At 48.9% G+C, this 27906-nt stretch overlaps 2 protein-coding genes and 1 non-coding gene across 5 annotated transcripts; 1 reads left to right on the forward strand and 2 right to left on the reverse strand.

The window, feature by feature from the left end:
- Positions 1–1151: 1151 nt before the first annotated feature.
- On the reverse strand, positions 1152–5267 carry LOC141407477 (uncharacterized). Of its 3 annotated transcripts, none has more exons than XR_012416769.1 (3): positions 4027–4268; positions 2793–3619; positions 1152–2195 (listed from the first exon to the last, which is right to left on the reverse strand). XR_012416769.1 is itself a non-coding variant. In XM_073999713.1 (3 exons), exons 1-2 carry the CDS (start codon positions 4962–4964, stop codon positions 3433–3435), a joined length of 1077 nt encoding a protein of 358 aa, XP_073855814.1. In that variant the 5' UTR covers positions 4965–5267; the 3' UTR covers positions 1152–2195; positions 2793–3432. The 3 variants fall into 3 exon arrangements, 1 of the variants encoding a protein (XP_073855814.1); XM_073999713.1 differs by having other exon boundaries at positions 4075–5267; XR_012416770.1 differs by lacking the exon at positions 1152–2195 and having other exon boundaries at positions 3198–3619; positions 4066–4268.
- Positions 4323–23481, forward strand: ZNF623 (zinc finger protein 623). Its single transcript, XM_005564257.5, has 2 exons — positions 4323–4461; positions 21011–23481. The coding sequence occupies exon 2, from the start codon at positions 21084–21086 to the stop codon at positions 22593–22595; it is 1512 nt and encodes a 503-aa protein (XP_005564314.2). The 5' UTR covers positions 4323–4461; positions 21011–21083; the 3' UTR covers positions 22596–23481.
- LOC135964875 (U7 small nuclear RNA) lies at positions 17323–17382 on the reverse strand. The gene has a single exon (XR_010577619.1). It is a non-coding gene; the product is annotated as a U7 small nuclear RNA (small nuclear RNA).
- Positions 23482–27906: the final 4425 nt, after the last annotated feature.

A 27906-nucleotide genomic window follows, 5' to 3' on the forward strand; every position in this document is an offset into this window, starting at 1 on the left:
TGGGAAATGTGACTGGGGGCTACATGCATCAGCTAACAGAACAAAAAGTTTTACAATGCTTTTTTCATACAGTGCCTGGAATTTACAGATAACACAAGTAGTTTAGGCCAGGGGTTGATGTTATTATTATTACTTTGTTTAACTCCTAGGGCCGGGTAGTGGTGCCAAGGTTGTCTGGCTATTTGTCTTACTTTTGTTTCTTTTTCTCTTTACTCCTGTCTTGTGAACTAGGCAAGGTGCGGGGAGGAGGGCAGCAGGAGTAGTAGTAGTCTCCTTCCTTAGTCCCAGCTACTCACGAGGCTGAGGTAGGAGAATGGCGTGAACCCGGGAAGCAGAGCTTGCACTGAGCAGATTATCACGCCACTGCACTCCAGCCTGGGCAAGAGAGAGACTCCATCTCAAAAAAAAAAAGAAAGAAATTTCTACAATTAGCGTGGTAAGTTCCGCATTGTCTGGTTGTTGCCATGGAGAGGCAGGAGCTTCCGGTGCTGTTACGGCAATGGTAAACTGACATGGCACACTGGCTGGTGTGCCTCATGGGAGGCTCTTCTGCCCTGGACCTGTTTTAGCTAGTCCTCAGTTTGGTCCCATGTCCAAGCCCCGCCTCCGGAGTTGAGCTCCACCTCCTACCTCATTTTCTTTTTTAGAGACAGAGTTCTACTCTTGTTGCCCAGGCTGGAGTGCAATGGCATGATCTTGGCTCACTGCAACCTCCGCCTCCCAGGTTCAAGCAATTCTCCTGCCTCAGCCTCCCAAGTAGCTGGGATTACAGGTGCATGCCACCACACCCAGCTAATTTTTGTATTTTTAGTAGAGACGAGGTTTCATCACATTGGTCCAGCTGATCTGCCTGCTTCAGCCTCCCAAAGTGCTGGGATTACAGGCAAGAGCCACCGCACCCGGCATCATTTACTTTTGGATGTGCTTTGCAATAGTCAGAAGAGACCTGCCTCCAGGCCACCCCCACCTTCTCTGTCCACCTGCAGGCACCTGAGTCCACCTCTGTCTCATCCATCCTGAGTCCAGCGTGGGCTCAGCGATGCTCCTCCTTGCACGCATCTCTCATTTCCTCCTGGGGTCTGTCCCTCAAGATAGCCACTACTGCCACAACTCCCATCTGCTCTTGTCTCAGGTTCCTCTCCAGCTACCAGAAGATTTAAAAAATCTTTTAATTGTTTGGCCTCACTTAGCAACAAGGTCTCAAACTTATGCCCCAAAGTGGCCTTCTGTTCTTCTTTTACCTTTCTCCCACCTGCCCCACCCTGCGTCACCATGGATGTCAGTTTCCTGTCCACTCCCCACCCTCCTGTGGACCCTCCCTCAGGCTTCAGAGCCGGTCCCCGCCTCTCCTTCCTGGCTCAGTCCAGTCTCACCCCAGCTGCTCTTCTGTGGGGCTGCGATTGCCACCGTCCTCATCCTGTCCTCTGTGGTCACTTCGCAGCCAGCATCACTTTCCAGCATCATTTGGCTTTTGTCACACTCCTGCTCAGAAGCCCGCGTGAGCTTCCTGTGTGCCTTGGACCGGGACCACACAATCTGCCCCACCCAGTTATCTCGGAAAGGCTAATTCCCAAGTTGTCTTCAGTCCTCCATTCATATCAACTTATCCCCAGACTCCATTCGCCCAAAGCAGGAAAGCTCTGCTCATGGCCTGAAGGCACAGTGGCCTTCCCCGGGACTTTCCCAGACAGTTTTGTGCTTGCTGTCACACCAAGACCACCCATGGCCTGTTTCCAAACTCCACATCCCAGATAGCTTGAAACTGTTTTAGGATCTTTTATCAGAATTTCTGCTTTGTCTTCAGAATGGCTCCGTGCCCTCAAATCCCTACAAATTCCCTTTTTGGATAAATGCAGTTTCTTTGGACAGCTTTCCTTTCTTGAGCTCTGGTTATGGCAACAGCATCAGCCTCATCTTGCATGGCAGCCTCCCCTCGGGCCTTTTGCCTTCCAGCTGCACCCCCTGGTTTTGGCTTTGTATTTGCTGTAGGTCAAGGGCTTTGGCAACAGATGGCCACACCTGTGGACTCCTCCAGCATGTCCTGGCTGATGCGTTAGGTGAGTCATTTGGCTTCTCTATTTCTCAGTTTCCTCATCTATAAAATGGAGATAATATTAGAAGTCACCTGACAAAGCTGTTGTGGCTCAAGGGCGTTCCTAAGCAGGGAGCAGACTTATCACGGAGTGGTATTGGGCCTGTGGAGAGGAAGACACAAGAGGCAGGAGTCAGGCTGTGATGCCATCAAGCATAGCAGATACTGATTCCCTGCAGGGAGCTCTGCAACAGAAGTGGCTCTCAGGGCTGTCCTCGGTTGGACCAAGATGGCCAGGACTTTGCAACATGAGCTGTCCCAGGCAACAGTGTAACCCTGGCGAGTTGCAGCTGATGGCTGAAGACTGCTTACCACACCCTGAACAACTAGGACACCCAGCCTGTCACTGGAGGGGTCTCCCTGGGCCTCTCATCACAGCATCCACCACAGTTGCTGACGTTCACAGGGGCCAAGCACTGGGCTAGACATGGAACGAGACGGGGGTCCCTGACCTCACGGAGCTTCCTTTCTACTGGGAGGGACAATCAGTACCAAACAAGTAAACTCAAAGTATTAAGTGCCAAGATGCAGCCATGTGTTAGCTGTTGGTGGGGTTGAAGTGGCATTTGTCAGGTGTACAAGGCAGATGTTGATCTGTGACAACCTACTCAGGTGGTGTTCTCAAGCTCTTTGGGCCTGCAGACAGAGAGGCTGAAAGGTCTGTAAGCCCTGTGGGGAAGAGGCCCCAAGCCCTTCTTGCCTTAAGAGCTGGGTCCCATGGTAAGCTGGCAATAGGGTTGCAGCAGCTGAGGTCTCCGAGCCTGGATGAAAGGTGGTGTTGCTCAATACAGGGCTTTCACACACAGCCCTGGAACGCAGAAGCTTTTCCAAGAGTCGGGAGCCCCTGGAGAATCACAGCAGGACTTCCACATGGACTCTGTCCTGGAATTCCTGTAGACAGTCTTTGGATGAGGGCACGCGCCTAGCGTGTCCCCTTGGCCACAGATCCTTCTCCCATGTTGCTTCTCTTCCTTTGTTCACCCTGGTACCTGGCCCTGGTACCTGGGCTGTCCTCCTCATCAAAGGGATAATTCAAAACTCTGCAGTTGATTTTAAGAAAGTAGGTGAATTTATTGGCTGGGAAAGACTTAATGTAGTTTTGCACTTTAGGTTACTTCTCATTCTTTGTTTGCTTCTGTCAAAATGTAAAAAGGACCTATTCAAGTGGTCAACTGACAGGTCATTACGTACACTTGGTGATAAACTGCTGTTATGTTTTTTGAATGTAAGTCAGAAGGAGCTAAAGAAATTGAGAGTCGGCTGGGCACAGTGGCTCACACCTGTAATCCCAGCACTTTAGGAGGCCAAGGCGGGCGGATCACGAGATCAGGAGATCAAGATCATCCTGGCCAACATGGTGAAACTGTCTCTACTAAAAATACAAAAATTAGCTGTGCGTGGTGGCGTGTGCCTGTAATCCCAGCTACTCCAGAGGCTGAGGCAGGAGAATCGCTTGAATCAGGGAGCCGTAGGTTGCAGTGAGCCCTGCATTCCAGCACTACAGCCTGGCGACAGGCGAGACTCCGTCTGGAAAAAAAACAAAAACAAAACTGAGTGTCATTGCTAAAACAAAATTCCTCCCAATCCCATCTAACAATTTAGGTAAACAAGTTTCCTCGGTGCTAGCAGAAAAATGGAAAAAGAGAACCAAAAATACGAATATAATTTTTTTTGGTGGGGGCAGGGGAATGTAATTAGTTCGGACTGTGACTCATTCCAGCAATGAGTAATGTCTACCAAGAATCAAGGAGCCGGCGCGGTGGCGCGCGCCTGTGGTCCCAGCACTTTGGGAAGCCGAGACGGGAGGACCACCTGAGCCCGGGAGGTCGAGGCTGCAGTGAGCCGAGATCGCGCCACTGCACTGCAGCCTGGGCGACAGAGAAAGACCCTGTCTTAAAAAAACCAAAACACCGCACAGCGCGCCGCTTCCCCACCTCTCTGGGGCGCAGAAGGAGGTAAAGTTTGGCCCTCACGGTATTTACTTCCCCTGGGTCCTCGCCTCCTGAGAGGCTGGTCTTGGGCTGCGGCCGGGCCTCGCCGCGAGGTCCAGACCCGAGTTTCGGAGCCCGCGCTTCCCGGCCCGCAATCCTCTCAACCGCGTAACGATGCCGCGCCCGCCGCACGCCCCGCGACCCTCCCGGGATCTTAGTTCCCGCGCCCGGAAGATCGCACCACCGAGAGGGGAGCCGATCCGTAGCGCTCCTAGAGCGCCACCGGAAGTTTCCCAGGCGGGGCTTCTCGCGACTTCCGGTCGCGGAGGGCTGGCTGAGGTGCGGGCTTTGTCGGCGGGTTTGCGGAGCCCGCGCCCGCGGGGTCCAGTCAACGGCTGCGGGGTCGGGCTGGCGCCGTCCTCTCCCCGCCTGCGCCGGGTGAGTGGCGCGTTCCGGGCGGGGGCGGGCAACGCCTTAGCTGCAGCCCCGGCTGGCTCCGGAGCCCGGCGGCCTTGCCGGGGCAGAGTCCGCCGGGAGGGCCGGGCGGGGTCCGCAGGCCGCGGCCCGCCCCGCAGGGCGTCCAGGAGCGGGGCCTTGGCTAGCCCGTGTCCCGGAGGCAGCCACGGCCGCCCCCGCGAGGCTGCAGCGTCTTTCCAGCGAGCCCACCTCGGACCCGAGCCTGGGGTCTTCTCCCTGAGGAGCGCCGTGTGGGTCCCCTTGGTTCCCTCCTCTTGCCCGAGCCGTAGAGCCGCGGGCTTGAGTTTCCGTGTCGCCGTGTTCAGGCCCGCCAGGCCTGCGCGAGGTTGATGCCGCAGAGATGTCTTACGGTGTGACGGGACTGGGTGTGGGCGTTCCCGCGGCTGTGCCTGAACCCTGCCTCCGCGCCCTGGGGCCTTGAGGCTTCCCAGTGCTGGAGGAGATGCAGCGCCAGCATCTTCCATGCTGTTGGGGATAGGGGTGGGGAGGGAAACGTGATAAGCAGAATTAGAATTAAGTACAAGACTTGGTCCTGGAGGAGATTCCCAGATGGGAAGAGGTGGTTTGGCAATCCTGCTTTTTCTCGAAGGTACCCTTTCCCTTTCAAGTCTTTAAGAATCCCAGTGGCAGCCGGGCGCGGTGGCTCACGCCTGTATTCCCAGCACTTTGGGAGGCCGAGACGGGCGGATCGCGAGGTCAGGAGATCAAGACCATCCTGGCTGACACAGTGAAACCCCGTCTCTACTAAAAAATACAAAAAACTAGCCGGGCGAAGTGGCGGGCGCCTGTAGTCCCAGCTACTGGGGAGGCTGAGGCGGGAGAATGGCTTGAACCCAGGAGGCGGAGGTTGCAGTGAGCCAAAATCGAGCTAAGATCCGGCCACTGCACTCCAGCCTGGGCAACAGAGTGAGACTCCGCCTCAAAAAAAAAAAAAAAAAAAAAGAATCCCAGTGGCATTCTCTGTGCTTATGTCAAGGCTGTCTTGTCCCCTTTACACATAGGCTACGTCATGGTCCAGCGACCCTCAGGGTCTGAGCAGCGCCTGGATGCGGGCCTCAGACTCGGGTAGTTGGTGTGAAACAGCTCAGGGAGCTGCCGAGCTTGTTGGCGCTGCCTCAGGGTCATGGAAGATGACCCAGGAGAGGACACGGGGCTCATCGTTATTCTTTGGCAGAGCGCTGAGCAGCATGCTGGTAGCAGAAGCCAAATGGCCTGCGTGGGGCAGGGGCAGTTGACAGCTGGCTCCAGTTCTCTGACCTGACGCTTGTTACCTCCCTGAACCTCTGCGGCATCTTGGGGAGCACTAGGAAAACAAGCGCTCCCTGCCTAGCGCGTGGCGCACGGTAGGCCCCTTGGTGTGGGGCGGGGCAAGGAGGTCCAGATGTTGGTGGAGCTCTAGTCCGTGGCCCACTCGGCTGCCCTCTGGCTCTGCTTTTCCTGTTTCCTAAGGGTGAAGCTTGGTGTTAATTTCTTCAGGCTGTAAGCAACACACAGTGACTCTGGCTGGGAGTTTGAGGCTGGAATATCCCCTTACCAGTGTGGGTGTAAGAGCTGGGGGTTTCTAGTGCCGGATGGAACACCCCTGGACACCCCAGGGCTGCTGTGGCTTCTGATGATACACAACATCTGCTGTTGAGACAATTTCAGGTGATTTTTATTTATTTATTTATTTTTTATTTATTTATTTATTTCTTTGAGACGAAGTCTTGCTCTGTCGCCCAGGCTGGAGTGCAGTGGCATAATCTCGGCTCACTGCACCCCCAACCTCCCGGGTTCAAGTGATTCTTCTGCTTCAGCCTCCGGAGTTGCTGGGACTACAGGCATACGCCACCACGTCCGGCTAATTTTTGTATTTTTAGTAGAGACAAGGTTTCACCATATTGGCCAGGCTGGTCTCAAACTCCTGACCTCGTGATCCGCCCACCTCGGCTCCCAAAGTCCTGGGATTACAGGCGTGAGCCACGGCGCCTGTCCTCAGGTGATGTTTTATTCAGCAAATTCTGTGTTATAACAGGAGATGGGTCCATGCTAGCCAGTTTGTTGCGTGGAGCCACAAGTCAGGTGGCTTCTTTTTTTTTCATTTCATGTCAGTTTCTTTAAATGAAAGTGTATTGATTTAATTTTACTTAAATTCATAAAAGAAAAAGGAGCTAAGCAAAAACTGAAGATAGCTATTTTGAGATAACTGTTTCTTCGAAGCAAGATATTTGCAATTGTAAAAACTTTCTCTAGAGGCAGGCAGATCATGAGGTCAAGAGTTCGAGACCAGCCTGACCAACGTGGTGAAACTCCATCTCTACTAAGTACGGAAGTTAGCCAGATGTGGTGGCATGCACCTGTAATCCCAGCTAGTCAGGAGGCTGAGGCAGGAGAATCGCTTGAACCAGGGAGGTGGAGGTTGCAGTGAGTGGAGATCACACCATTGCGCTCCAGCCTGGGCGACAGAGTGAGATTCCGTCTTAGAAAAAAAAATTTTTTTCTCAAAAGTTACAATAATTATGAAAATCATTAAGAGGCACACATATGGCTTTAAGATATATTCTTTTTTTTTTTTTTTTTTTTTTGAGACGGAGTCTCGCTCTGTCACCCAGGCTGGAGTGCAGTGGCCGGATCTCAGCTCACTGCAAGCTCCGCCTCCCGGGTTCACGCCATTCTCCTGCCTCAGCCTCCCGAGTAGCTGGGACTACAGGCGCCTGCCACCTCGCCCGGCTAAGTTTTTGTATTTTTAGTAGAGACGGGGTTTCACTGTGTTACCCAGGATGGTCTCGATCTCCTGACCTCATGATCCGCCCGTCTCAGCCTCCCAAAGTGCTGGGATTACAGGCTTGAGCCACCGCGCCCGGCCAAGATATATTCTTGTAAACAGAAACAGCTTGTTTCTGGCTGGGCGTGGTGGCTCACGCTTGTAATCCAATCCCAGCACTTTGGGAGGCTGAGGTGGGTGGATCACTTGAGGTCAGGAGTTTGAGACCAGCCTGGGTAATGTGGTGAAACCTCATCTGTACTAAAAATGCAAAAAAAATTAGCCGGGTGTGGTGGCAGGCGCCCGTAATCCCAGCTACTTGGGAGGCCGAGGCAGGAGAATAGCTTGAACACACAAGACAGAGATTGCGGTGAGCCGAAATTGTGCCACTGCACTCCAACCTGGGCGACAGAGCGAGACTCCGTCTCAAAAAACAAACAACAACAAAAAAACTTATTTCCAGGTATTATAACAGCCATTTTAAAATTTAAAATCAGAAGGCATCACTGAGTTCCAAAACAAATAAGAAACCAACATCTCCAGCCCACCGTTCCCCCACTTTTTTTTTGAGATGGAGTTTTGCTCTTGTTGCCCAGGCTGGAGTACAATGGCGCAATCTCAGCTCACTGCACCCTCTGCTGCCCGGTGTCAAGAGATTCTCCTGCCTCAGCCTGTTGAGAAGCCGGATTACAGGCGTGTGCCACCACACCTGGCTAATTTTGTATTTTTAGTAGAGATGGGGTTTCACCATGTTGGCCAGGCTGGTCTTGAACTCCTGACCTCAGGTGATCTGCCTGCCTCAGCCTCCCAAAGTGCTGGGATTACAGGCATGAGCCACCATGCCCGGCCCATCTCCTTTTTTATTTTTACTTATTTTTAATTTTTATTTATTTATTTATTTTTGAGGTAGAGTTTTGCTCTTGTTGCCCAGGCTGGAGTGCAATGGCGCCATCTCGGCTCACTGCAGCCTCCACCTCCACCTCCACCTCCCGGGTTCAAGCGATTCTCCTGCCTCAGCCTCCCTAGTAGCTGGGATTACAGGCATGTGCCACCGTGCCCAGCTTATTTTGTATTTTTAGTGGAGATGGGGTTTCTCCATGTTGGTCAGGCTGGTCTCGAACTCCTGACCTCAGGTGATGTGCCCACCTCAGCCTCCCAAAGTGTTGGGATTACAGCTGTGAGCTACTGTGCCCAGCTTACTTTTTTTTTGAGACGGAGTCTCGCTCTGTCGCCCAGGCTGGAGTGCAGTGGCACAATCTCGGCTCACTGCAAGCTCCGCCTCCTGGGTTCACGCCATTCTCCTGCCTCAGCCTCCCAAGTAGCTGGGACTACAGGCACCCGCCACCACGCCCGGCTAATTTTTTGTATTTTTAGTAGAAACGGGGTTTCACCGTGTTAGCCAGGATGGTCTCGATCTCCTGACCTCGTGATCCACCCGCCTCGGCCTCCCAAAATGCTGGAATTACAGGCGTGAGCCACCGCGCCGGGCCTTTTTTTTTTTTTTTTTTTTTTGAGATGGGAGTCTTGCCCTGTGACCCAGGCTGGAGTGCAATGGCGTGATCTCAGCTCACAGCAACCTCTGCCCCCTGGATTCAAGCGATTCTTCTGTCTCAGCCTCCCGAGTAGCTGGGATTACAGGCACGCACCACCACGCCTGGCTAATTTTTTGTCTCTTTAGTAGAGATGAGGTTTCACCATGTTGACCAGGGTGGTCTCGAACTCCTGACCCTGTGATCCTTCTGCCTCGGCCTCCCAAAATGCTGGGATTACAGGCGTGAGCCACTGCATCTGGCCTCTCTTTTTAAAACAGAGACTGTGTTTCACCATGTTGACCAGGCTGGTCTCTAACTCCTGAGCTCAAGCAGTCCACCTGCCTCAGCTTCCCAAAGTGCTGGGATTACAGGTGTGAGCCACCATGCCTGGCCCAGTTTGAATTTATCATCATGGGGAGAATTGAATCTGAATATTTGAGTTGTATATTAGCATTATTTAAGACGTAGGTTAAAGCTGCTGTAACAGATTCAAATATGGTGTTTCAAATAAGAAACTTGAGTTGTCTTACTCTCTCTTTTTTTTTTTTTTTTTTTTTTTGAGACGGAGTCTCGCTGTGTGGCCCAGGCTGGAGTGCAGTGGCCCGATCTCGGCTCACTGCAAGCTCCACCTCCCGGGTTCACGCCATTCTCCTGCCTCAACCTCCGAGTAGCTGGGACTACAGGCGCCCGCCACCACGCCCAGCTAGTTTTTTATATATTTTTTTTTTAGTAGAGACGGGGTTTCACCATGTTAGCCAGGATGGTCTCGATCTCCTGACCTCGTGATCCACCTGCCTCGGCCTCCCAAAGTGCTGGGATTACAGGCTTGAGCCACCACGCCCGGCCGTCTTACTCTCTCTTAAAGGTAGGGGGTGGCCTCCAGGGACTCTGGCTGCCCTGCCTCATCAGCACTGTGGGTGGGGGAGAGAGCGGACGGCATGCACACATCACTTCCCTTCTCGCCTCAGCTTGGTCACAAAGCCACCTCAGTTAAGGGAACACTAGGAAGTGTCATTTGTGGGGCAATCATTAGTAATTTGATGGGATTTCTAACACTAGAAGAAGGAAACAGGAAGGCTGGGGAACCACAGCGGCCACCCAAGTGTCCAGTGGACCTTTTATCCCACACATGGGGATGTGCCAGTGTGGGTCCAGATCACTGCGATAAAGTGAATAGCAAAACAAAGCAAGTCACAGGAACTTTTTAGTTTCCCAGTGTATGTAAAAGTTAACGTTTAAGCTATGCTGTGGTCACTATTAAGTATGCAATAGCATTATGTCTAAAAAAATGTAAATAATTTAAAGATATTTTATTGCTAAAAGATGATCATCTGAGCCTTAAGTTGTAATCATTTTGCTGGTGGAGGGTCTTGCCTCTCTTGATGTCCCTCCACCTCCTGGGTTCAAGCGATTCTCCTGCTCACTGATCAGGGTGGTGGTTGCTGAAGATTGGTGTGACTGACACTTTCTTAAAGTGGGACGATGAAATTTGCCACATCAATGGAATCTTGCTTTCACAAAAGATTTCTCTGTATGTAGCATGCAAAGCTGTTTGCTAGTATTTTACCCACAGTAGAACTTCTTTCAGAATTAGAGTCAAGCCTCTCAAACCCTGCCTGTGTTTTATCAACTAAGTTTATGGAATCTTCAAAATCCTTTGTTGTCATTTCAACAGTGTTCATGGCATCTTCACCAGGAGCAGATTCCATCTCAAGAAACTTACTTGTTTTGCTCGTCTCTAAGAAGCAACACCTCAGCCAGGCACGGTGGCTCATGCCTGTAGTCCCAGCACTTTGGGAGGCTGAGGTGGTGGGTGGATCACCTGAGGTCAGGAGTTTGAGACCAGCCTGGCCAACATAGCAAAACCCCATCTCTACTAAAAATACAAAAATTAGCCGGGCGTGGTGGCGGGCGCCTGTAATCCCAGCTACTGAGGAAGCTGAGGCAGGAGAATTGCTTGAACCCGTGAGGTGGAGGTTGCAGTGAGCCGAGATTGTGCCACTGCACTCCACCTGGGGAACAAGAGTGAAACTCCGTCTCAAAAAAAAAAAGAAGCAACACCTCATCGGTTTAAGTTTGGTCATGAGATTGAAGCAATTCAGTCACATGTTTAGGCTACACTTCTAAATCTAGTTCTCTTGCTGTTTTCACCACATCTGCAGTTGCTCCCTCCACTGAAGTCTCAAATCCCTCAAAGATTCATGAGGGCTGGAATCAAGTTTTTCCAAAATATCAAATGTTGTTATTTTGACCTCCTCCCACGAATCATGAATGTTCTTCATGGCGTCTATAATGATGGCTCCTTTCCAGAAGGTTTTCAGCTGACTGCCCAGATCGATCAGAGGAATCATTATCTATGGCAATTATCTACAGCCTTGTGAAACATATTTCTTAAATAATGAGACCTGAAAGTTGGAGTGACTCCCAGCCACGGGCTGCAGAATGCACGTTGTGTTGGCATAAGAAGAACATCAGTCTCCCTGTTCATCTCTGTCAGAGCTCTTGGGTGACCAGGAGCATTGTCAGTGAGTAGTGTTTCGAAAGGAATATTTTTTTCTGAGCAGTAGGTCTCATTAGTGGACTTAAAATACTCAGTAAACTGCTGTAAACAGATGCGCTGTCATCCAGGCTTTGTTCCATGTCTAGAACACAGGCAGAGTGGATTTAGCATCATTCTCAAGGCTCCTAAAATTTTTAGAATGGGAAATGAGCGTTGGCGTCATGTCACCAGCTGCATTCGCCCCTAACGAGAGAGTCAGCCTGTCATTTCAATCTTTGAAGCCAGGCATTGACTTCTCTCTAGTTACAAAAGTCCTAGATGCCATCTTCCAGTAGAAAGCAGTTTTATCCATACTGAAAATCTTTTTACAGTAGCCACATTAGTCAGCCATCTTAGCTAGATCAGGAGAACTTGCTGCAGTTTCTCCCGTAAAACTTGTGACTTCACCTTCCTCTTTTATGTATGGAAGTAACTTCTTTCCTTAAACTTCATGAACCAACCTCCGCTGGCTTTCTGCTTTTCTTCTGCAGCTTACCTCACCTGTCTCGGCCTTCATAGAATTGAGAACGGTTAGGACCTTGCTGTGGATTCATCTTTGGTTGCCAGTCACACCAACCGTCAGGTCAAGTTGTTGTTTTAATCTCTCCAGACCACTCAGACTTCCTCCACATCAGCAATAAGGCGGTCTTGCTGTTCTATCATTTGTGTGTTCACTGGAGCAGCTCCTTTAATTTCCTTCGGGGGCTTTTCCTTTGCATTCCCACTCGGCTATTTGATGCAAGAGGCCCGGTTTTCTGACTGAGTTTTAGACATGCCTTCCTCACGAAGTTTAATCATTTCTAGCTTTTGGTTTAAAGTGAGAGATGCGGGATTCCTCATTTCATGTGAGCACTTAGAGGCCTTGGTAAGGTTACTAATTAGCCTAATCTCAATATTGTTGTGTCCAGGGAAGAGGGAGGCCGGAGGAAAGGGAGAGAGATGGGGAACAGCCAGTTGGTGGTGGATGTAGAAAACACACATTGATAATTCAGCTTCTTTTTTTTTTTTTTTTTTTTTTGAGACGGAGTCTCGCTCTGTCGCCGGGGCTGGAGCGCAGTGGCCGGATCTCAGCTCACTGCAAGCTCCGCCTCCCGGGTTTACGCCATTCTCCTGCCTCAGCCTCCTGTGTAGCTGGGACTACAGGCGCCCGCCACCTCGCCCGGCTAGTTTTTTGTATTTTTTTAGTAGAGACGGGGTTTCACCGTGTTGGCCAGGATGGTCTTGATCTCCTGACCTCGTGATCCGCCCGTCTCGGCCTCCCAAAGTGCTGGGATTACAGGCTTGAGCCACCGCGCCCGGCCATCAGCTTCTTTTATGGGTGCGGTTTGTGGTGCCCCAAACAGTGACAGTAGTTTTAGATTCCTGTTACCTGCCCGGTACCTGGCATGGGTGTGGAGGGCAGAGTTCTGAGGTGGCCTCTTAGATTCCTGGCCCCTAGGCCGGGCGCGGTGGCTCACGCCTGTAATCCCAGCACTTTGGGAGGCCGAGGCGGGCGGATCACAAGGTCAGGAGATCGAGACCACGGTGAAACCCCGTCTCTACTAAAAATACAAAAAATTAGCCAGGCGCGGTTGTGGGCACCTGTAGTCCCAGCTACTCGGGAGGCTGAGGCAGGAGAATGGCGTGAACCCGGGAGTCGGAGCTTGCAGTGAGCCGAGATCGCGCCACTGCACTCCAGCCTGGGCGACAGAGCGAGACTCCGTCTCAAAAAAAAAAAAAAAAGATTCCTGGCCCCTAATGTACACACCCCTTCTTCCAGTTACTCAGACACTCGTCTGGTACTGCTGTGAAGAAACTTGGAGATGTCCAGAAGTCCCAGGTCAGTGAGGTGAGAAGGGAGGCCGTCTGGGAGAGCCTGACCTAATCGCACAGGCCCTGGGAAGCAGAGGTTCCTCCATCTGGTTGGAGAACAGAGGCTGAGATTAGACACCTGAGAAAAATGTGATGTGCTGTGCCTGCCTTGAGGCTTCAGGTGGCCCCTAGGGGCAGCTCCTGCTCACAGCCAGCAAACACACAGGGTTCTCAGTCCTACAGTTGCAGGGAACTGGATTCTGCCACGAAATCTGAGTAAGTTTGGAAAGTAGTTTTCCCCAGGGCCTCCAGATGAGAACTCGGCCCAATGACATACAGTTGCAACTTTGCGTGACCCTGCGTGGAGGTCCCAGCTGGCCTGGATGTGTGACCCGCAGAACTGTGGGGTGACAAATGCATGCTGCTTTAAGCTGCTGAGTTTATGTAAATTGTTTTTGGAGCAGTGGATAACTGAGTGGGAGAGGGCTTGGCACTGGGCGGGTGGAGTCCCCTTCTTGGAAGCAGTTCCCAGAGTGGGGATTTCCAAACTGCAGGCTGGGGCATTGCCCTCAACAGCGGGGCTGGGTAGAGCATCCCAGTGCCTGCGTGAGGTCGCATAATCCCGGGCCTGACTTTTCCAAAGTGAGCACCGGTGTGACCCAGGGCACCATGTGCCCCTGCCGGCCACAGTGTCTCCCGAACACCATTGCAGCTTACATCCTCCCACTGGGGATTGGCTCTCTGTTTTCTAGCTTTATGTAAATGGAGTCATACAATATGAGCTCTTTTGTGCCTGGCTGGTTTTGCTCAGCACTTCGTCTGTTGTGAGGTCCACCTGCGCTTTTGTGTGTGGCAGTTTTTTTTCTGTGCATTATTGTTTTGTGTGAGTCTTCTGTTGCTATTTAGGGTGTTAGAATGTTGCTAAGAACACTCTAGCTACAGACTTCTGCAGGGCAGGCTTGCAGTTTCTCCAGCAACCTAATTCCCTTGAAAATATCATCACTGTTGGCGCTGCTTGCTGCCAGTGCATCCCATGTCACAGCTCTGGTTTTGTTATTTTTTATTTTTATTTTTTAAAATTTTATTTGTTTTGAGATGGAGTCTCACTTTGTCACCCAGGCTGGAGTACAGTGGTGTGATCTCCGCTCACTGCAACCTCCGCCTCCCAGGTTCCAGTGATTCTCCTGTCTCAGCCTCCCAAGTAGCTGGGATTATAGGTGCACGCCACCACGCCCGGCTACTTTTTGTATTTTTAGTAGAGATGAGGTTTCATCATAGCCAGGCTGGTCTCGAACTCCTGACCTCAAGTGATCCTCCCACCTTAGCCTCCCAAAGTGCTGGGATTACAGGCTTAAGCAACTGCACCTGGTGCAGCTCTGGTTTTTAAATCAGCAGAAAAATCTCCAGTTTTATTTACTGGATTCTAGGCTGGGCTGATCCCCCCTCTCTCATTATACTGGCAGTGGCCTTGAGGTATTGGAGACAGTAGTAGTGGGTGCGAAGGCAACATTACCCATCTTCGCAGTGGCCCGGCTCCCACTGCCCAGCAAGAACCCCAAAGAGAAGGCTCTTGAGGCGAGACAGTCAGCTTTCTCATCCTGAGAGCCGCATTAATGGGTCCTCAGTGCATAAGCAGAATATATATGGAAATCAAAAAGGGAATACATGGCCGGGTGTGGTGGCTCACCCCTGTAACCCCAGCACTTTGGGAGGCCAAGGTTGGTGGACTGCTTGAGGCCAGGATTTCGAGACCAACCTGGCCAATATGGAGAAACCCCATCTCTACTAAAAATACACAAGAATTGCTTGAACCCAGGAGGTGGAGGTCGCAGTGAGCTGAGATCGTGCCACCATGCAATCAGCCTGTGTGACAGAGCAAGACCCTATCTTAAAAAAAAAAAAATGGGCCGGGCGCGGTGGCTCAAGCCTGTAATCCCAGCACTTTGGGAGGCCGAGACGGGCGGATCATGAGGTCAGGAGATCGAGACCATCCTGGCTAACACGGTGAAACCCCGTCTCTAATAAAAAATACAAAAAAAAAAAAAACTAGCCGGGCGAGGTGGCGGGTGCCTGTAGTCCCAGCTACTCTGGAGGCTGAGGCAGGAGAATGGCGTGAACCCGGGAGGCGGAGCTTGCAGTGAGCCGAGATCTGGCCATTGCACTCCAGCCTGGGTGACACAGCAAGACTCCGTCTCAAAAAAAAAAAAAAAAAAAAAAAAAAAAAATGCCGGGTGCAGTTGCTCAAGCCTGTAATCCCAGCACTTTGGGAGACCGAGGTGGGCGGATCACCTCAGGTTGGGAGTTCGAGACCAGCCTGACCAATATGGAGAAACCCCATCTCTACTGAAAATACAAAATTAGCCGGGCGTGGTGGTGCATGCCTATAATCCCAGCTACTTGTGAGGCTGAGGCAGGAGAATCGCTTGAACCTGGGAGCCGGAGATTGCGGTGAGCTGAGATCGTGCCATTGCACTCCAGCCTGGGCAATAAGAGCAAAACTCCGTCTCAGAAAAAAAGAGAAAATACAAATCCTTGGCTGGACGCTGTGGCTTACTCCTGTAATCCCGGCACTTTGGAAGGCCGAGGCGGGCGGACTATGAGGTCAGGAGAGGGAGACCATCCTGGGTAACACAGTGAAACTCCATCTCTACTAAAAATACAAAAAAATTAGCCGGGTGTGGTGGCAGGCGCCTGTAGTCCCAGCTGCTTGGCAGGAGAATGGCGTGAACCTGGGAGGCGGAGCTTGCAGTGAGCAGAGATGGCGCCACTGCACTCCAGCCTGGGCGACAGAGTGAGACACTGTCTAAAAAAAAAAAGACAAATCCTCAGACTTCAGGCTGGTAAAGTACAGGCGCCAAGAAAGAGACTTTGTCTCAAAGCAGTCACCGTTCCTTTGGTCTCTGCTTTCAGAGAGTGGATTCTGGCTTCCTCCCTTTCCATGGCAGAGCCTCAGGTATTGTTTCATTATAACATCTATGAGGGAAAAAGTGATTCCTGGGTTCAGAGAGTGGATTCTGGCTTCCTCCCTTTCCATGGCAGAGCCTCAGGTATTGTTTCATTATAACATCTATGAGGGAAAAAGTGATTCCTGGGTTCAGAGAGTGGATTCTGGCTTCCTCCCTTTCCATGGCAGAGCCTCAGGTATTGTTTCATTATAACATCTATGAGGGAAAAAGTGATTCCTGGGTTCAGAGAGTGGATTCTGGCCTCCTCCCTTTCCATGGCAGAGCCTCAGGTATTGTTTCATTATAACATCTATGAGGGAAAAAGTGATTCCTGGGTTCAGAGAGTGGATTCTGGCTTCCTCCCTTTCCATGGCAGAGCCTCAGGTATTGTTTCATTATAACATCTATGAGGGAAAAAGTGATTCCTGGGTTCAGAGAGTGGATTCTGGCCTCCTCCCTTTCCATGGCAGAGCCTCAGGTATTGTTTCATTATAACATCTATGAGGGAAAAAGTGATTCCTGGGTTCAGAGAGTGGATTCTGGCTTCCTCCCTTTCCATGGCAGAGCCTCAGGTATTGTTTCATTATAACATCTATGAGGGAAAAAGTGATTCCTGGGTTCAGAGAGTGGATTCTGGCTTCCTCCCTTTCCATGGCAGAGCCTCAGGTATTGTTTCATTATAACATCTATGAGGGAAAAAGTGATTCCTGGGTTCAGAGAGTGGATTCTGGCTTCCTCCCTTTCCATGGCAGAGCCTCAGGTATTGTTTCATTATAACATCTATGAGGGAAAAAGTGATTCCTGGGTTCAGAGAGTGGATTCTGGCCTCCTCCCTTTCCATGGCAGAGCCTCAGGTATTGTTTCATTATAACATCTATGAGGGAAAAAGTGATTCCTGGGTTCAGAGAGTGGATTCTGACTTCCTCCCTTTCCATGGCAGAGCCTGAAGTATTGTTTCATTATAACATCTATGAGGGAAAAAGTGATTCCTGGCTGTGACACCATGTGTGGAGTGTGCACAATCTCCCCACGACTGCCTGGCTTTCCTCCACGTCCCCAAGATGTGTCCATTAGGTGAATTGGGGTGTCTCCTTAGTCCCACCATGAGCGAGTTTGGGTGTGTGGGTTGCCCTGTGGTGGGACCCTGTCCTATCCAGGGCTGGTTCTCACCTTGCACCCTGAGCTGCCAGGATAGGCTCCAGCTACCCAGGACCCTGCATTAAAATAAGTGGGTAAATAATTGTCTTGTTTTTCTTAATTTTTTTTTTTATGGGAGATTTTCCAGTAAAAACTGAGAAACCTGCTAGACATTCTAAAAGAGCTGTAGCAAGCACTGTTAATCTTTCTTTAAGATATGTATAACTCACATTTATTTCAGTGTTTAATACTAGAAGTGTTGGAGCTTTTTTTTTTTTTTTTTTTTTTTTTTAGTTAGCGACAGGGTCTCACTCTGTCACCTAGGTTGGAGTGCCATGGCACAGTCATGGCTTACTGTAGCCTCAAACCTTTGGGCTCAAGTGATCCTGCTGCCTTAGCCTCTCAAATAGCTGGGACCGCAGGTATGCAGCATCATACCCAGCTAATTAAAAAAATTTTTTTTAGAGATGGAGTCTTGCTGTGTTGCCTAGCCTGGTCTCGGACTCCTGGCCTCAAGTAGGCCTCCTCCTCTGGCCACTGGAAATGCTGGGATGATAGGCATGAGCCACTGTACCTGGCTTATTACCCTCTATTGAGTGTATTATGTATGCATGATTAGAACATTCATTCATACAACAGATATTTATGAAATGTATTACTTTCTGCCGGGAATTGTTTGGGTTGCGGAGGATAAAGAACAGAACAAAGTTCCTGCCCACACAGCACTTACATACTTGTCGGGGAGACAGCAAAACAGTTTGTTGCCTGTGGGGGAGGGGTTGTGTGTGTGTGTGCGTGCGTACGTATGTATATATATATATCACAATTCGTTGATTCTAAGACATTTTCTCCATATTTTAATCTCTCTGAAATTGAGTTGCCTGTTAGAATTGATGGAGTGTTTTTTGTTGTTGTTTGAGACAAGATTTTACTCTGTCACCCAGGCTGGAATGCTGTGGCACAAGCACGGCTCACTGCAGTCTCAACTTCCTGGGCTCAAATGATTCTCCTGCCTCAGTCTCCCATAGCCAGGACCACAGGTGTGCTACCTTGCCTGGCTGTTTTTAAAAATGTTTTTTGTAGAGATGGGATCTCTCTGCCTTGCCCAGGCAGACACTGAACTCCTGGTCTCAAGTGACCCTCCTACCTCTGCCTCCCAAAGTCTTAGGATTACAGGAGTGAGCCACTGTGTCTGGCTTGATGGAGTATTTTCATTTAAATTGGTACTTTTATTTTCCTTCATGGTTCCTAAAGTCGTGTCACATCTCACAGTCGTTGGCTGCTGGGATTGGGTGACTTGTGATTGGTCAGGTGGTCAGAACTGTGCAGAGGAAGCAGAGGCAGGAGAGAGGGCATGCTGAGGGTGAGGGTGCCTTGCTGTTTTGTAGCGTGACTAGGAAGGACTCCGATCAGGTGATGTCAACACAGACACCTGAAGGACATCGAGGAGTGAACCATGCAAATATTCTTGGAGTCTTTCTATGAAAGGGCAAAGGCTCCAAGGGGGCTTCTTTGGTCACACTGACCAAAGAAGAGGGAAGGGGAGGGCAGGGGGAGCAGCAGGAGTCCAGGCCCGGTGGCCCTCATGGGGCCTGAGTAGGGGATGGGAAACCCTTGTAAGTTTTGCGTAGAAAAGTGACATCTGATTTATGATTTTAAAGCGTAATTCTGCTGGCTGTGTAGAAAAGAGCTGAAGAAGGGGAGAAGTAAGAAGGTGGGAGGCAGTCACACTTCATGGTGAAAGGCGATGGTGCAGATGGCAGCCCTGTAGGCTGTGGGCATCTGTGCTGGGCGTGGTTTTGAACAGATGTGGTTGGAGGAGTTGCTGGCAGCTCTCAGGCCCCATGAGGCAAGTAGTTAGAACAAAAGGAAAAGGAGTCAAGGGCTATTGCAATGTCTGTGGCCTGAACAAATGAGACAATGGAGAAGATTATAGGAGGAGGAAAGTCAGAAGTGAGGCAGGAAGCGTTAGTGTTGAAACTTCTGGGAGCATCCGATTGAAGGTGTGGGGTGGGGAGCTGGTCAGGTGTGGGGACTGGAAAGAGGGCCAGGTTGGAGGCAGGCATGTGAGCCTTCAGCATAGATGGCGTTGCTGTCCGATAATGAGTGCACTCCCCTCTGTAATGGACAAAGATGAGGGCTGAACCCTAGACACGCCAGGGCTTTGAGGCATCAGGGGACACTGGAGGAGCTGTCAGTGAGGCAGGTAAGGAACAGAGAAAGGCTGTCCCAGATTCACATAAGGAGAGTGACTTCTGAAGGAGCAGGGCTGTGTCAGTGCTGCCGCAGGTTGAGTTGGAAGTGTGGCCATAGCTGACCCCTGATGTGGTGACATGGATGTTTGGGGTAAGAGCCCTACTGCAGTAGGCTCAGGGGAAGGAGGAAATGGAGAAATCAAGCGTGGGGTGGGGGCTCTTTGAATGTGGCTGTGGAGGAGGAGTGTTATGGGATAGTAATTGGTGGGACATGGGGCCCATGACGTGCATTTTTCAGGTAGTTGGGAACTGGTGCACTTCATGCTGACGGGAGTGGTGGGCTTGGAGGGCAAGGACTTCAGGATGGAGGAGAGGGGTGGGTGCTCAAGTGCTGTCCTTGCATGTGTGAGAGGGAAAGGGAGCTCACACACAAGTAGTAGTGTTGACCTTAAGTCAGATCAAGGGCAGTTTAACCCAGGTAACAAGCCTGGCAGAGGATGGGTGGAGATAAAAGCTGGCAGGAGATGTGGGAGGCAGTGGATGTCCTTGCCTGATTTCTTCTGTTTTCTCGTTGAAACAAGAAGCAAGGTCACCAGTGGGGAGGGAGGAGGGAGTGCTGGGTCTGTAAGAAGACAGGAGAAGTGGAAGGTCCTGTAGGGAGTGGGAAGGGTAGGAGTTGCTGGCAGCTCTCAGGCCCCATTAGGCAAGTAGCTCTGAATTTAAAGAACTCAGCTGGCTGGGCGCGGTGGCTCATGCCTGTAATCCCAGCACTTTGGGAGGCCAAGGCCAGCGGATCACCTGAGGTCAGGAGATGGAGACCATCCTGGCTAACAAGATGAAACCCCGTCTCTACTAAAAATACAAAAAGTTAGCCGGGCATGGTGGTGGGCGCCTGTAGTCCCAGCTGCTCGAGAGGCTGAGGCAGGAGAATGGAGTGAACCCAGGAGGTGGAGCTTGCAGTGAGCCGAGATGGTGTCACTGCACTCCAGCCTAGGCGACAGAGCGAGATTCTGTCTTAAAAAAAAAAAAAAAAAACTCAGCAAGAGTGCAGGCGCAAATCAGGACACAGCCTCGTTTTAACAAAAGCTTGGACTTTCCCATCCGAGTATGATGGAGGGAGAAAAGGGCAGGGGAGTCTGGATTCTGTGTAGGAGGGTGATTCTCATGTAATTTACAGTGAACACAGTGCCCCAGACCATGGGGTTTAAGCTAGGTACAGAGGGGAGAAGAGGACATGAAGGAAGGAATGAGGAACAGGGAAGAGGTGGCAGGGCTGATACATTTATACGTTTGTTTAAAATACCTGTCTTGGTTTCTTAATGGAGTCCAAGCATATCCCCACCCCTCTGCAACTCGTCCAGGATTCACTAACGGTCAGAGGAGTGTTGTGCACCACAGGCCAGTCTGTCCTGGTGTTGTATGTTAAAAGTGGAGCCACAAAGAAGCCATCTTACGTGGGACGGGCTTGGGTGTGAGGCCAGAGCTGTGGGTAGCAGCACTTTGGGTCAGAAGTGAGGAGCAGAGGAAACACTTTCCACCTCTTGGATATGAATTTTATCTGACCCTGATTCAGGGGATCCCCATCTGTTAAGTAAGGGGAAAGATGATTTTGTTGTCTTTTGTTTCAGATTCTAATGTAGGAACTGGTGAGAAGAAGGTGGTTGAAGCTGGATTTCTGAGGATGAAAACTCACATAGGATAATGTCAGATAAACTCACAGTGATGCAGCTCCCTTCTCCCGAGTCTGAGGAAGTCCATGAGCCCAGATTAGGGGAGCTTTTGGGAAATCCAGAAGGTCAGAGCCTGGGGAGTTCCCCCTGTCAGGACAGGGGCTGCAAGCAGGTGACAGTGACCCATTGGAAGATCCAAACAGGAGAGACAGCTCAAGTGTGTGCCAAGTCAGGAAGAAACCCTATTCTGAACTCAGACCTTCTTCTGCTTCAGAGAGAGCTCATAGAGGGGGATGCCAATCCTTGCGATATCTGTGGCAAAACCTTCACGTTTAATTCCGACCTAGTTAGGCATCGGATTTCGCATGCTGGGGAGAAACCTTACAGGTGCGATCAGTGTGGGAAAGGCTTTGGCCAGAGCTCACACCTTATGGAGCATCAGAGAATTCACACTGGAGAGAGACTCTACGTCTGTAACGTGTGTGGGAAAGACTTCATTCACTATGCAGGTCTCATTGAGCATCAGCGCGTTCATTCAGGAGACAAGCCCTTCAAATGTGCACAGTGTGGGAAGGCGTTTGGTCACAGTTCAGACCTGATTAGGCACCAGAGAGTTCACACCAGAGAGAGACCTTTCGAATGCAAAGAGTGTGGAAAAGGCTTCAGTCAGAGCTCCTTACTTATTCGTCATCAGAGGATTCACACGGGAGAAAGGCCCTATGAGTGCAATGAATGTGGGAAATCCTTCATAAGGAGCTCGAGCCTCATTCGCCACTATCAGATCCACACAGAAGTGAAACAGTATGAATGCAAAGAATGTGGGAAGGCATTCCGTCATCGCTCAGACCTTATCGAGCACCAGAGGATCCACACCGGAGAGAGACCCTTTGAATGCAATGAGTGCGGGAAAGCCTTTATTCGGAGCTCGAAGCTCATTCAGCATCAGAGGATCCATACTGGGGAGAGGCCTTACGTGTGCAACGAGTGTGGGAAGCGCTTCAGCCAGACGTCAAACTTCACCCAGCATCAGAGAATTCACACTGGAGAGAAACTCTATGAATGTAACGAGTGTGGGAAAGCTTTCTTTCTGAGTTCATACCTTATTCGACACCAGAAGATCCACACTGGAGAGAGAGTGTATGAATGTAAGGAATGCGGGAAAGCGTTTCTCCAGAAAGCCCATCTCACTGAGCACCAGAAGATCCACTCTGGGGACAGGCCCTTCGAATGTAAAGACTGTGGGAAAGCCTTCATCCAGAGCTCCAAGCTGCTTCTGCACCAGATCATTCACACTGGAGAAAAGCCCTATGCCTGCAGTTACTGTGGGAAAGGCTTTATTCAGAGGTCAAACTTCCTTCAGCACCAGAAGATTCATACTGAAGAGAAGCTCTATGAATGTAGTCAGTATGGGAGAGATTTTAACTCAACTACAAACTTTAAAAATAATCAAAGTGTTCACCAAGAGGGACTCTCCTTGAGTAAGGCCCCCATACATTTGGGCGAGAGGTCTGTCGATCAGGGGCAACACATAGATAACTTATAAAATAATTATTCTCCCGCCCAATGAGTGATGTTTGGAAATGCGTGGAATTAGGATTCATGTGGTTTCTAAGATTTGGACATGTCAGAATTTTGTGAATCATGGATGGAGCTGCTTTTGGAGTGGATGCCACCTGCCACTGTGCAGCACTAGCAGGCTCACCCTTCTCCTCAGCTGTGAGCACTGTCCTCGGGAGAGTCACAGGGCTTGACACCTGACTCTGAGCTGGAACAGTAGGGGCAGGGAGGAGACAGGTCTCAAGAAAAGGTTTTTTAAAAATTTTATCCACAGTTTACAGTCCATCCTTGAGTTAAATCCCTTTTAGAGCAGAACTGTGTATCTAATCTTATTACTTAGGAGAATGTTACCTAGGAAATTTTGATCTATTAAGTTGAAGAAAGATAACTTGTATACAGACCCCCGAGCCATTTCCCTGTTGTCTGGAGGAGGAACTCCAGGTCCCCCATCCTGGGCCCTACGGCCTCCTGTGTCCTGGAGCCTCACCTCCCACTGCCTGACTTCCTGCCACACAGTTAATGCTACAGCAACACCAACTGCTTCATCTTCTCTGTGCTCCACGTGGCTTCCTACCTCTCTTGCCTTTGTTCTTGTTAAAGGGTCTTCTCAGCTAATTAACTCCGAATCATGGTTCAAGATATGCCTCAGGCATCATGTCAAGGGATGTTTCCCTCAGGCTTAGTTGGCAGCGCGTTCCACACTTCTGTGGCTCAGTGATTACTGCTATTACTGTATTTACTTGCATATGTCAGAATGACTTGGTAGACTATCTCTGCTGTTATACTCTGAGTTCCTATGGACAGTGATCATATCTGATTGATTTCCATGTGTCCACTGTCTCTCACAAGGCAATAAAAAATACACCCCTAAATCTATGTGTGATTGGCATCTGTCTTGCTTTGTCCTTTCTATACTGCCATTTTAAAAATTTTCAGCTGTTAGCTGTTTTTTTAATTGTTTGTTCATTTTGTATCAGTATAATCTATGACTCTGTTAGAAGTATCTTCTCAGCCCTGCTACTGTCTGCTGCTCCTACTTAACTTAGAAGTTGCAGGCTATTGCAATAGCCTGTGCATATCCACGCCCTCCTGTGTGCCGCCTTACAGCTCATGCAGAACTGTCCACTTGATCTGGAGGGCATTGACACCTGACTCAGCTGGAACAGTGGGGACAGGAGGAGGCAGGTCTCAAGAGAAGGCCTTCACTCACTTGTCTGTATCTTTCTGTCTCACTGGAAAGGCACAGTCTCAATGCACTACATAGCTCTTCTGTTTTAGCAGTTCCAAGGTTGAACTGAGCTCTTGTCATTTTCCATGCTTTCTGGCTCATTTTCTCATTTACTTAAAAATGTATTGATATCTATAAGGAATAGTCCTAAATGTTGGGAAAACAGATGAGCAACCCACTACCCTGAAGTCCTCCACAGTGTAGTGGGGAAGACAGAGATCACAGTACGATGAGTCAAGTGTGTGCTCTCAGTTGTGAAGGAGCACAGGTGAGGGGGTGACTGATGTGGCACAGAGCTGGGAAGGCACAGAAGAGTGACATTTCAGCTGGGCCAGAGAGATCAGTAGAGATCAGCTAAAGAAAATAGGATCGGAGAGGGAATCCCTGCAGAAACATGGAGTCATGATAGATGGCTGTTTGGCTAGGACTGTTCAAAAGCAGGCGAGGTAAATAGTGGACAGCCACGTCGCAAAACTGTCTTTGCCTCTGAATTTCATCTGAACATGAACTCCAAAATCTAGTTTTGTAACCATATAGTTTTTCTTTTTCTCATGAGGCCATATTTTGAATTCTTAAATAACTACCAATCCTGAAAGCCTCGGGACAAGTAATTTAAAAAGATGTACATTTTCTGGAAAATGAGCATGACTAGAGATGTTTCACATGTAGATTTTTCCAGACCATTTTAATCAATGATTCAATTTTTATATAGTAAAACACCTATTTTAAGTGTACAGGGTTTTGGAAAATCCGTACACCTGTGTAACCATCACCACCTGTGTAACCACCACCAACAGAACCAAGAACATTTCTGTCACCCAAAAAGTTCCCTTTTGCCTTTTCCTAGTTAAGCCCAGTCCAGCCCCAGGTAACCACTTTCTATCCGTATAGATTAGTGTTGCTTGGTTTAGAGCCACATACAAATGGATTCGTTTAGTACGTGTTCTTTTGTGTCTGATGTCTTTCACTGTGGCATGTTTTTAGACTCAACCCAGCTGTTTCGTGTTTCAGTAGCTCTTGCTGAATAGTGTTCCATTGTATAGATAAGCCGTCATTTGTTTATTCATCCACGTATTAATGGGTTTCCAGTCTCTGCTCTTAAAACTATGAGCATTTGTGTAAAAGTATGTATTTGCACATGTGTTTTTATTTTGCTTGGGTAAGTACTTAGGACTTTAATTGCTGTGTTGTAAGTGTCTTAGTCCATTCAGGCTGCCATAACAAAATGCCACAAACTGGGAGGCTTGTAAACAACAGAAATTTATGTCTTACAGTTCTGGAGGCTGGGAAGTCCAAGATGAGAGTGTCAACATTTGGTGTTTAGTGAGGGCCTACCTACTTCCTTTTAAGTAGATGTTTTCTCACTGTGACGGTACGTGGTGGAAAGGGACTAGAAAACCTACCCCATTCATGAGGGCTCGCCCCTTGTGATTCTGTCCCCTCCCCGAGACCCCACCTCATATCATCTTTTGGGTTAGGAATTTGACATGAATTGTGCAAGGATGTAAACATTCAGTCCATTGCAATAAGTGTTTTTAACTTCCTAAGAAATTGTCACACAGGTTTCCGTAGTGGTTGGATCATTTTACACTACTACTACATTATAGGAAGATTTCCAGTTGCTCCATATCTTTGCTAACACTTGGCGTTGTCAGTCTCTTCAAATTTAATCAACTCTAGTCTCCTTATGATTTTAATTTGTATTTGCCCACTGAATGGTGTTGTATGTCTATGATTTCATCTGCTTATTGCTTTTCTGTGTCGTCTTTAGTGATGTGTCTGTTCATACCTTTTGCCTGTTTTTAAGTTGGGATGCTTATTGTTGACTCAAGTTCTTTCCATATTCTAGATGAAAAACATATGTAATATATATAATTATTTGTCTCCATTTGTGATGAATATATATTGTGAATATTTTCATGTTTGGTTTGCCTGTTCATTTTCTTAATGGCGTCTTTTGAATATTTTTTAAGTCTAATTTATCAAATATTTGGGTGCGGTGGCTCATGTCTGTAATCCCAGCACTTTGGGAGGCTAAGGTGGGCAGATCACCTGAGGCCAGAAGTTTGAGACCAGCCTGGCCAACGTGGTAAAACCCTGTCTCTACTGAAAATACAAAAATCACCTGGGCGCAGTGGCGCACCCCTGTAGTCCCAGCTACTCAGGAGGCTGAGGCAGGAGAATCACTTGAACCCAGGAGGCAGAGGTTGCAGTGAGCCAAGATAATGATTTATGAGATTTTATAATTGAGTTTAAGAAATTTGCCTACTCAAAGGACATGATTTTTTTCCTATGTTTTTTATTTTATGGAGCTTTTACAGTTTTTACATTTAAGTCTGTGATCTCTTTTGAGTTCATTTTTGTGTACCATATGCGATGAGGATCAAGATTCACTTTGGATCTGTGTGGATAGTTGTTTCGGTTCTGTTTGTTGAGTCTACTTTCCCAATGACCAAGTCTTCACAGGTTGGTAAAAACTTAACTGACATAGAAGTGGTCTGTTCTGGACACCATTCTCCTTGTGTGTGTAGCTTTACACCAATATGACACTATATTGATTACTGTAGTTTTATTTGAGGCAGAATCTCATTCTGTTGCCCAGACTGGAGTGTAGTGGCACAGTCATAGCTATGTAACCTCGAGCATCTGGGCTCAAGTGAGCCTCTTGCCTTAGCCTCCCAAGTAGTTGAGACTGTAGGCATGCATCACCACGTCTTGCTAATTTTTTATATTTTTTTGTAGAGATGGGGTCTCACTATGTTGACCAGGCTGGTCTTGAACTCCTGGCCTCGAGATCCTCCTGCCTCAGCCTCCCAAAGGGATTACAGGTGTGAGCCACCACTCCTGGCCAATTGTAGTTTTATAATAAGTGTTGAACTCAGGTATTGGAAGAGCTTCCGTTTTGTTCTTTTCCCATTTGTTTTTTTTGTTTGTTTGTTTTTTGTTTTGACTTCTAGATCTTTTGCATTTTCATATAAAATTTGGAGTCAACTTTTATCAACTTCAGGCTGGTCCGATGGCTCATGCCTGTGTAATCCTAGCACTTTGGGAGGCCAAGGCAGGCGGATCACTTGAGGTCAGGAGTTCAAAACTAGCCTGGCCAACATGGTGAAACCCCGTCTCTACTAAAAATACAAAAAAATTAGCCGGGTGTGGTTTTGGGCGCCTGTAGAATCCCAGCTACTTGGGAGGCTGAGGCAAGATAATTGTTGAACCTGGAAGGCGGAGGTTTCGGTGAGAGCTGAGATTGCGGCATTGCACTGCAGTCTGGGCAACCAAGAGTGAAATTCTGTCTCAAAAAACAACTTTTATCAGTGTTTACAAAAAGAAAGTCTTCTGGGATTTATAGTTCAATTTAGGGAGAAATGACATTTTAACAATTCTGGGCCGGGCGCGGTGGCTCAAGCCTGTAATCCCAGCACTTTGGGAGGCCGAGGCGGGCGGATCACAAGGTCAGGAGATCGAGACCACAGTGAAACCCCGTCTCTACTAAAAAAAATACAAAAAATTAGCCGGGCGCGGTGGCGGGCGCCTGTAGTCCCAGCTACTCAGGAGGCTGAGGCAGGAGAATGGCGGGAACCCGGGAGGCGGAGCTTGCAGTGAGCCGAGATCGCGCCACTGCACTCCAGCCTGGGCAACAGCGTGAGACTCCGTCTCAATAAAAAAAAAAAAAAAAAAAAAAAAAAAAAAAAAAAAAAAAAAAAAAAACAATTCTGAGTTTTCCAATTGTGAACATGGTGTACTGTCCCATTTATTTAGATCTCTGGATTTCTCTCAGTTTGCAGCTCTCACACATTTTGTTAAATTCATGTATTTAATATTTCTGCATGCTATCGCAAGTGAGAAGGTTTTTTAAAAGCTATTTTCTAGTTGTTATTGCTGGTGTATAGAAATGCATTAGACTTGTACATTGATCTTGTATCAAGCAACCTAGATCAGTTAACTTATTAGTTCTAGTAGCTTTTTTCTAGATTCTTTAGCATTTTCTATGTAGATAATCATGTCATCTGTGAATAAAGTATTTTACTTTTCCAATTTATATGGACTTTGTTCCTTTTTCTTATTGTAC

Source organism: Macaca fascicularis, chromosome 8 (genome assembly GCF_037993035.2).
Source record: "Macaca fascicularis isolate 582-1 chromosome 8, T2T-MFA8v1.1".
Taxonomy (NCBI): Eukaryota; Metazoa; Chordata; class Mammalia; order Primates; family Cercopithecidae; genus Macaca; species Macaca fascicularis.

What these genes read in the sequence shown, in the direction of transcription:
- LOC141407477 (XM_073999713.1), bottom strand. Translation starts at nt 4,964, where the DNA reads ATGGAAGATGCTGGCGCTGCATCTCCTCCAGCACTGGGAAGCCTCAAG. An exon ending in GAGGCGAGGACCCAGGGGAA is followed by an intron (nt 3,620 to 4,074) that starts GTAAATACCGTG and finishes TTTTTTTTCCAG; the next exon opens with ACGGAGTCTCGCCTGTCGCC.
- ZNF623 (XM_005564257.5), top strand. Translation starts at nt 21,084, where the DNA reads ATGTCAGATAAACTCACAGTGATGCAGCTCCCTTCTCCCGAGTCTGAG.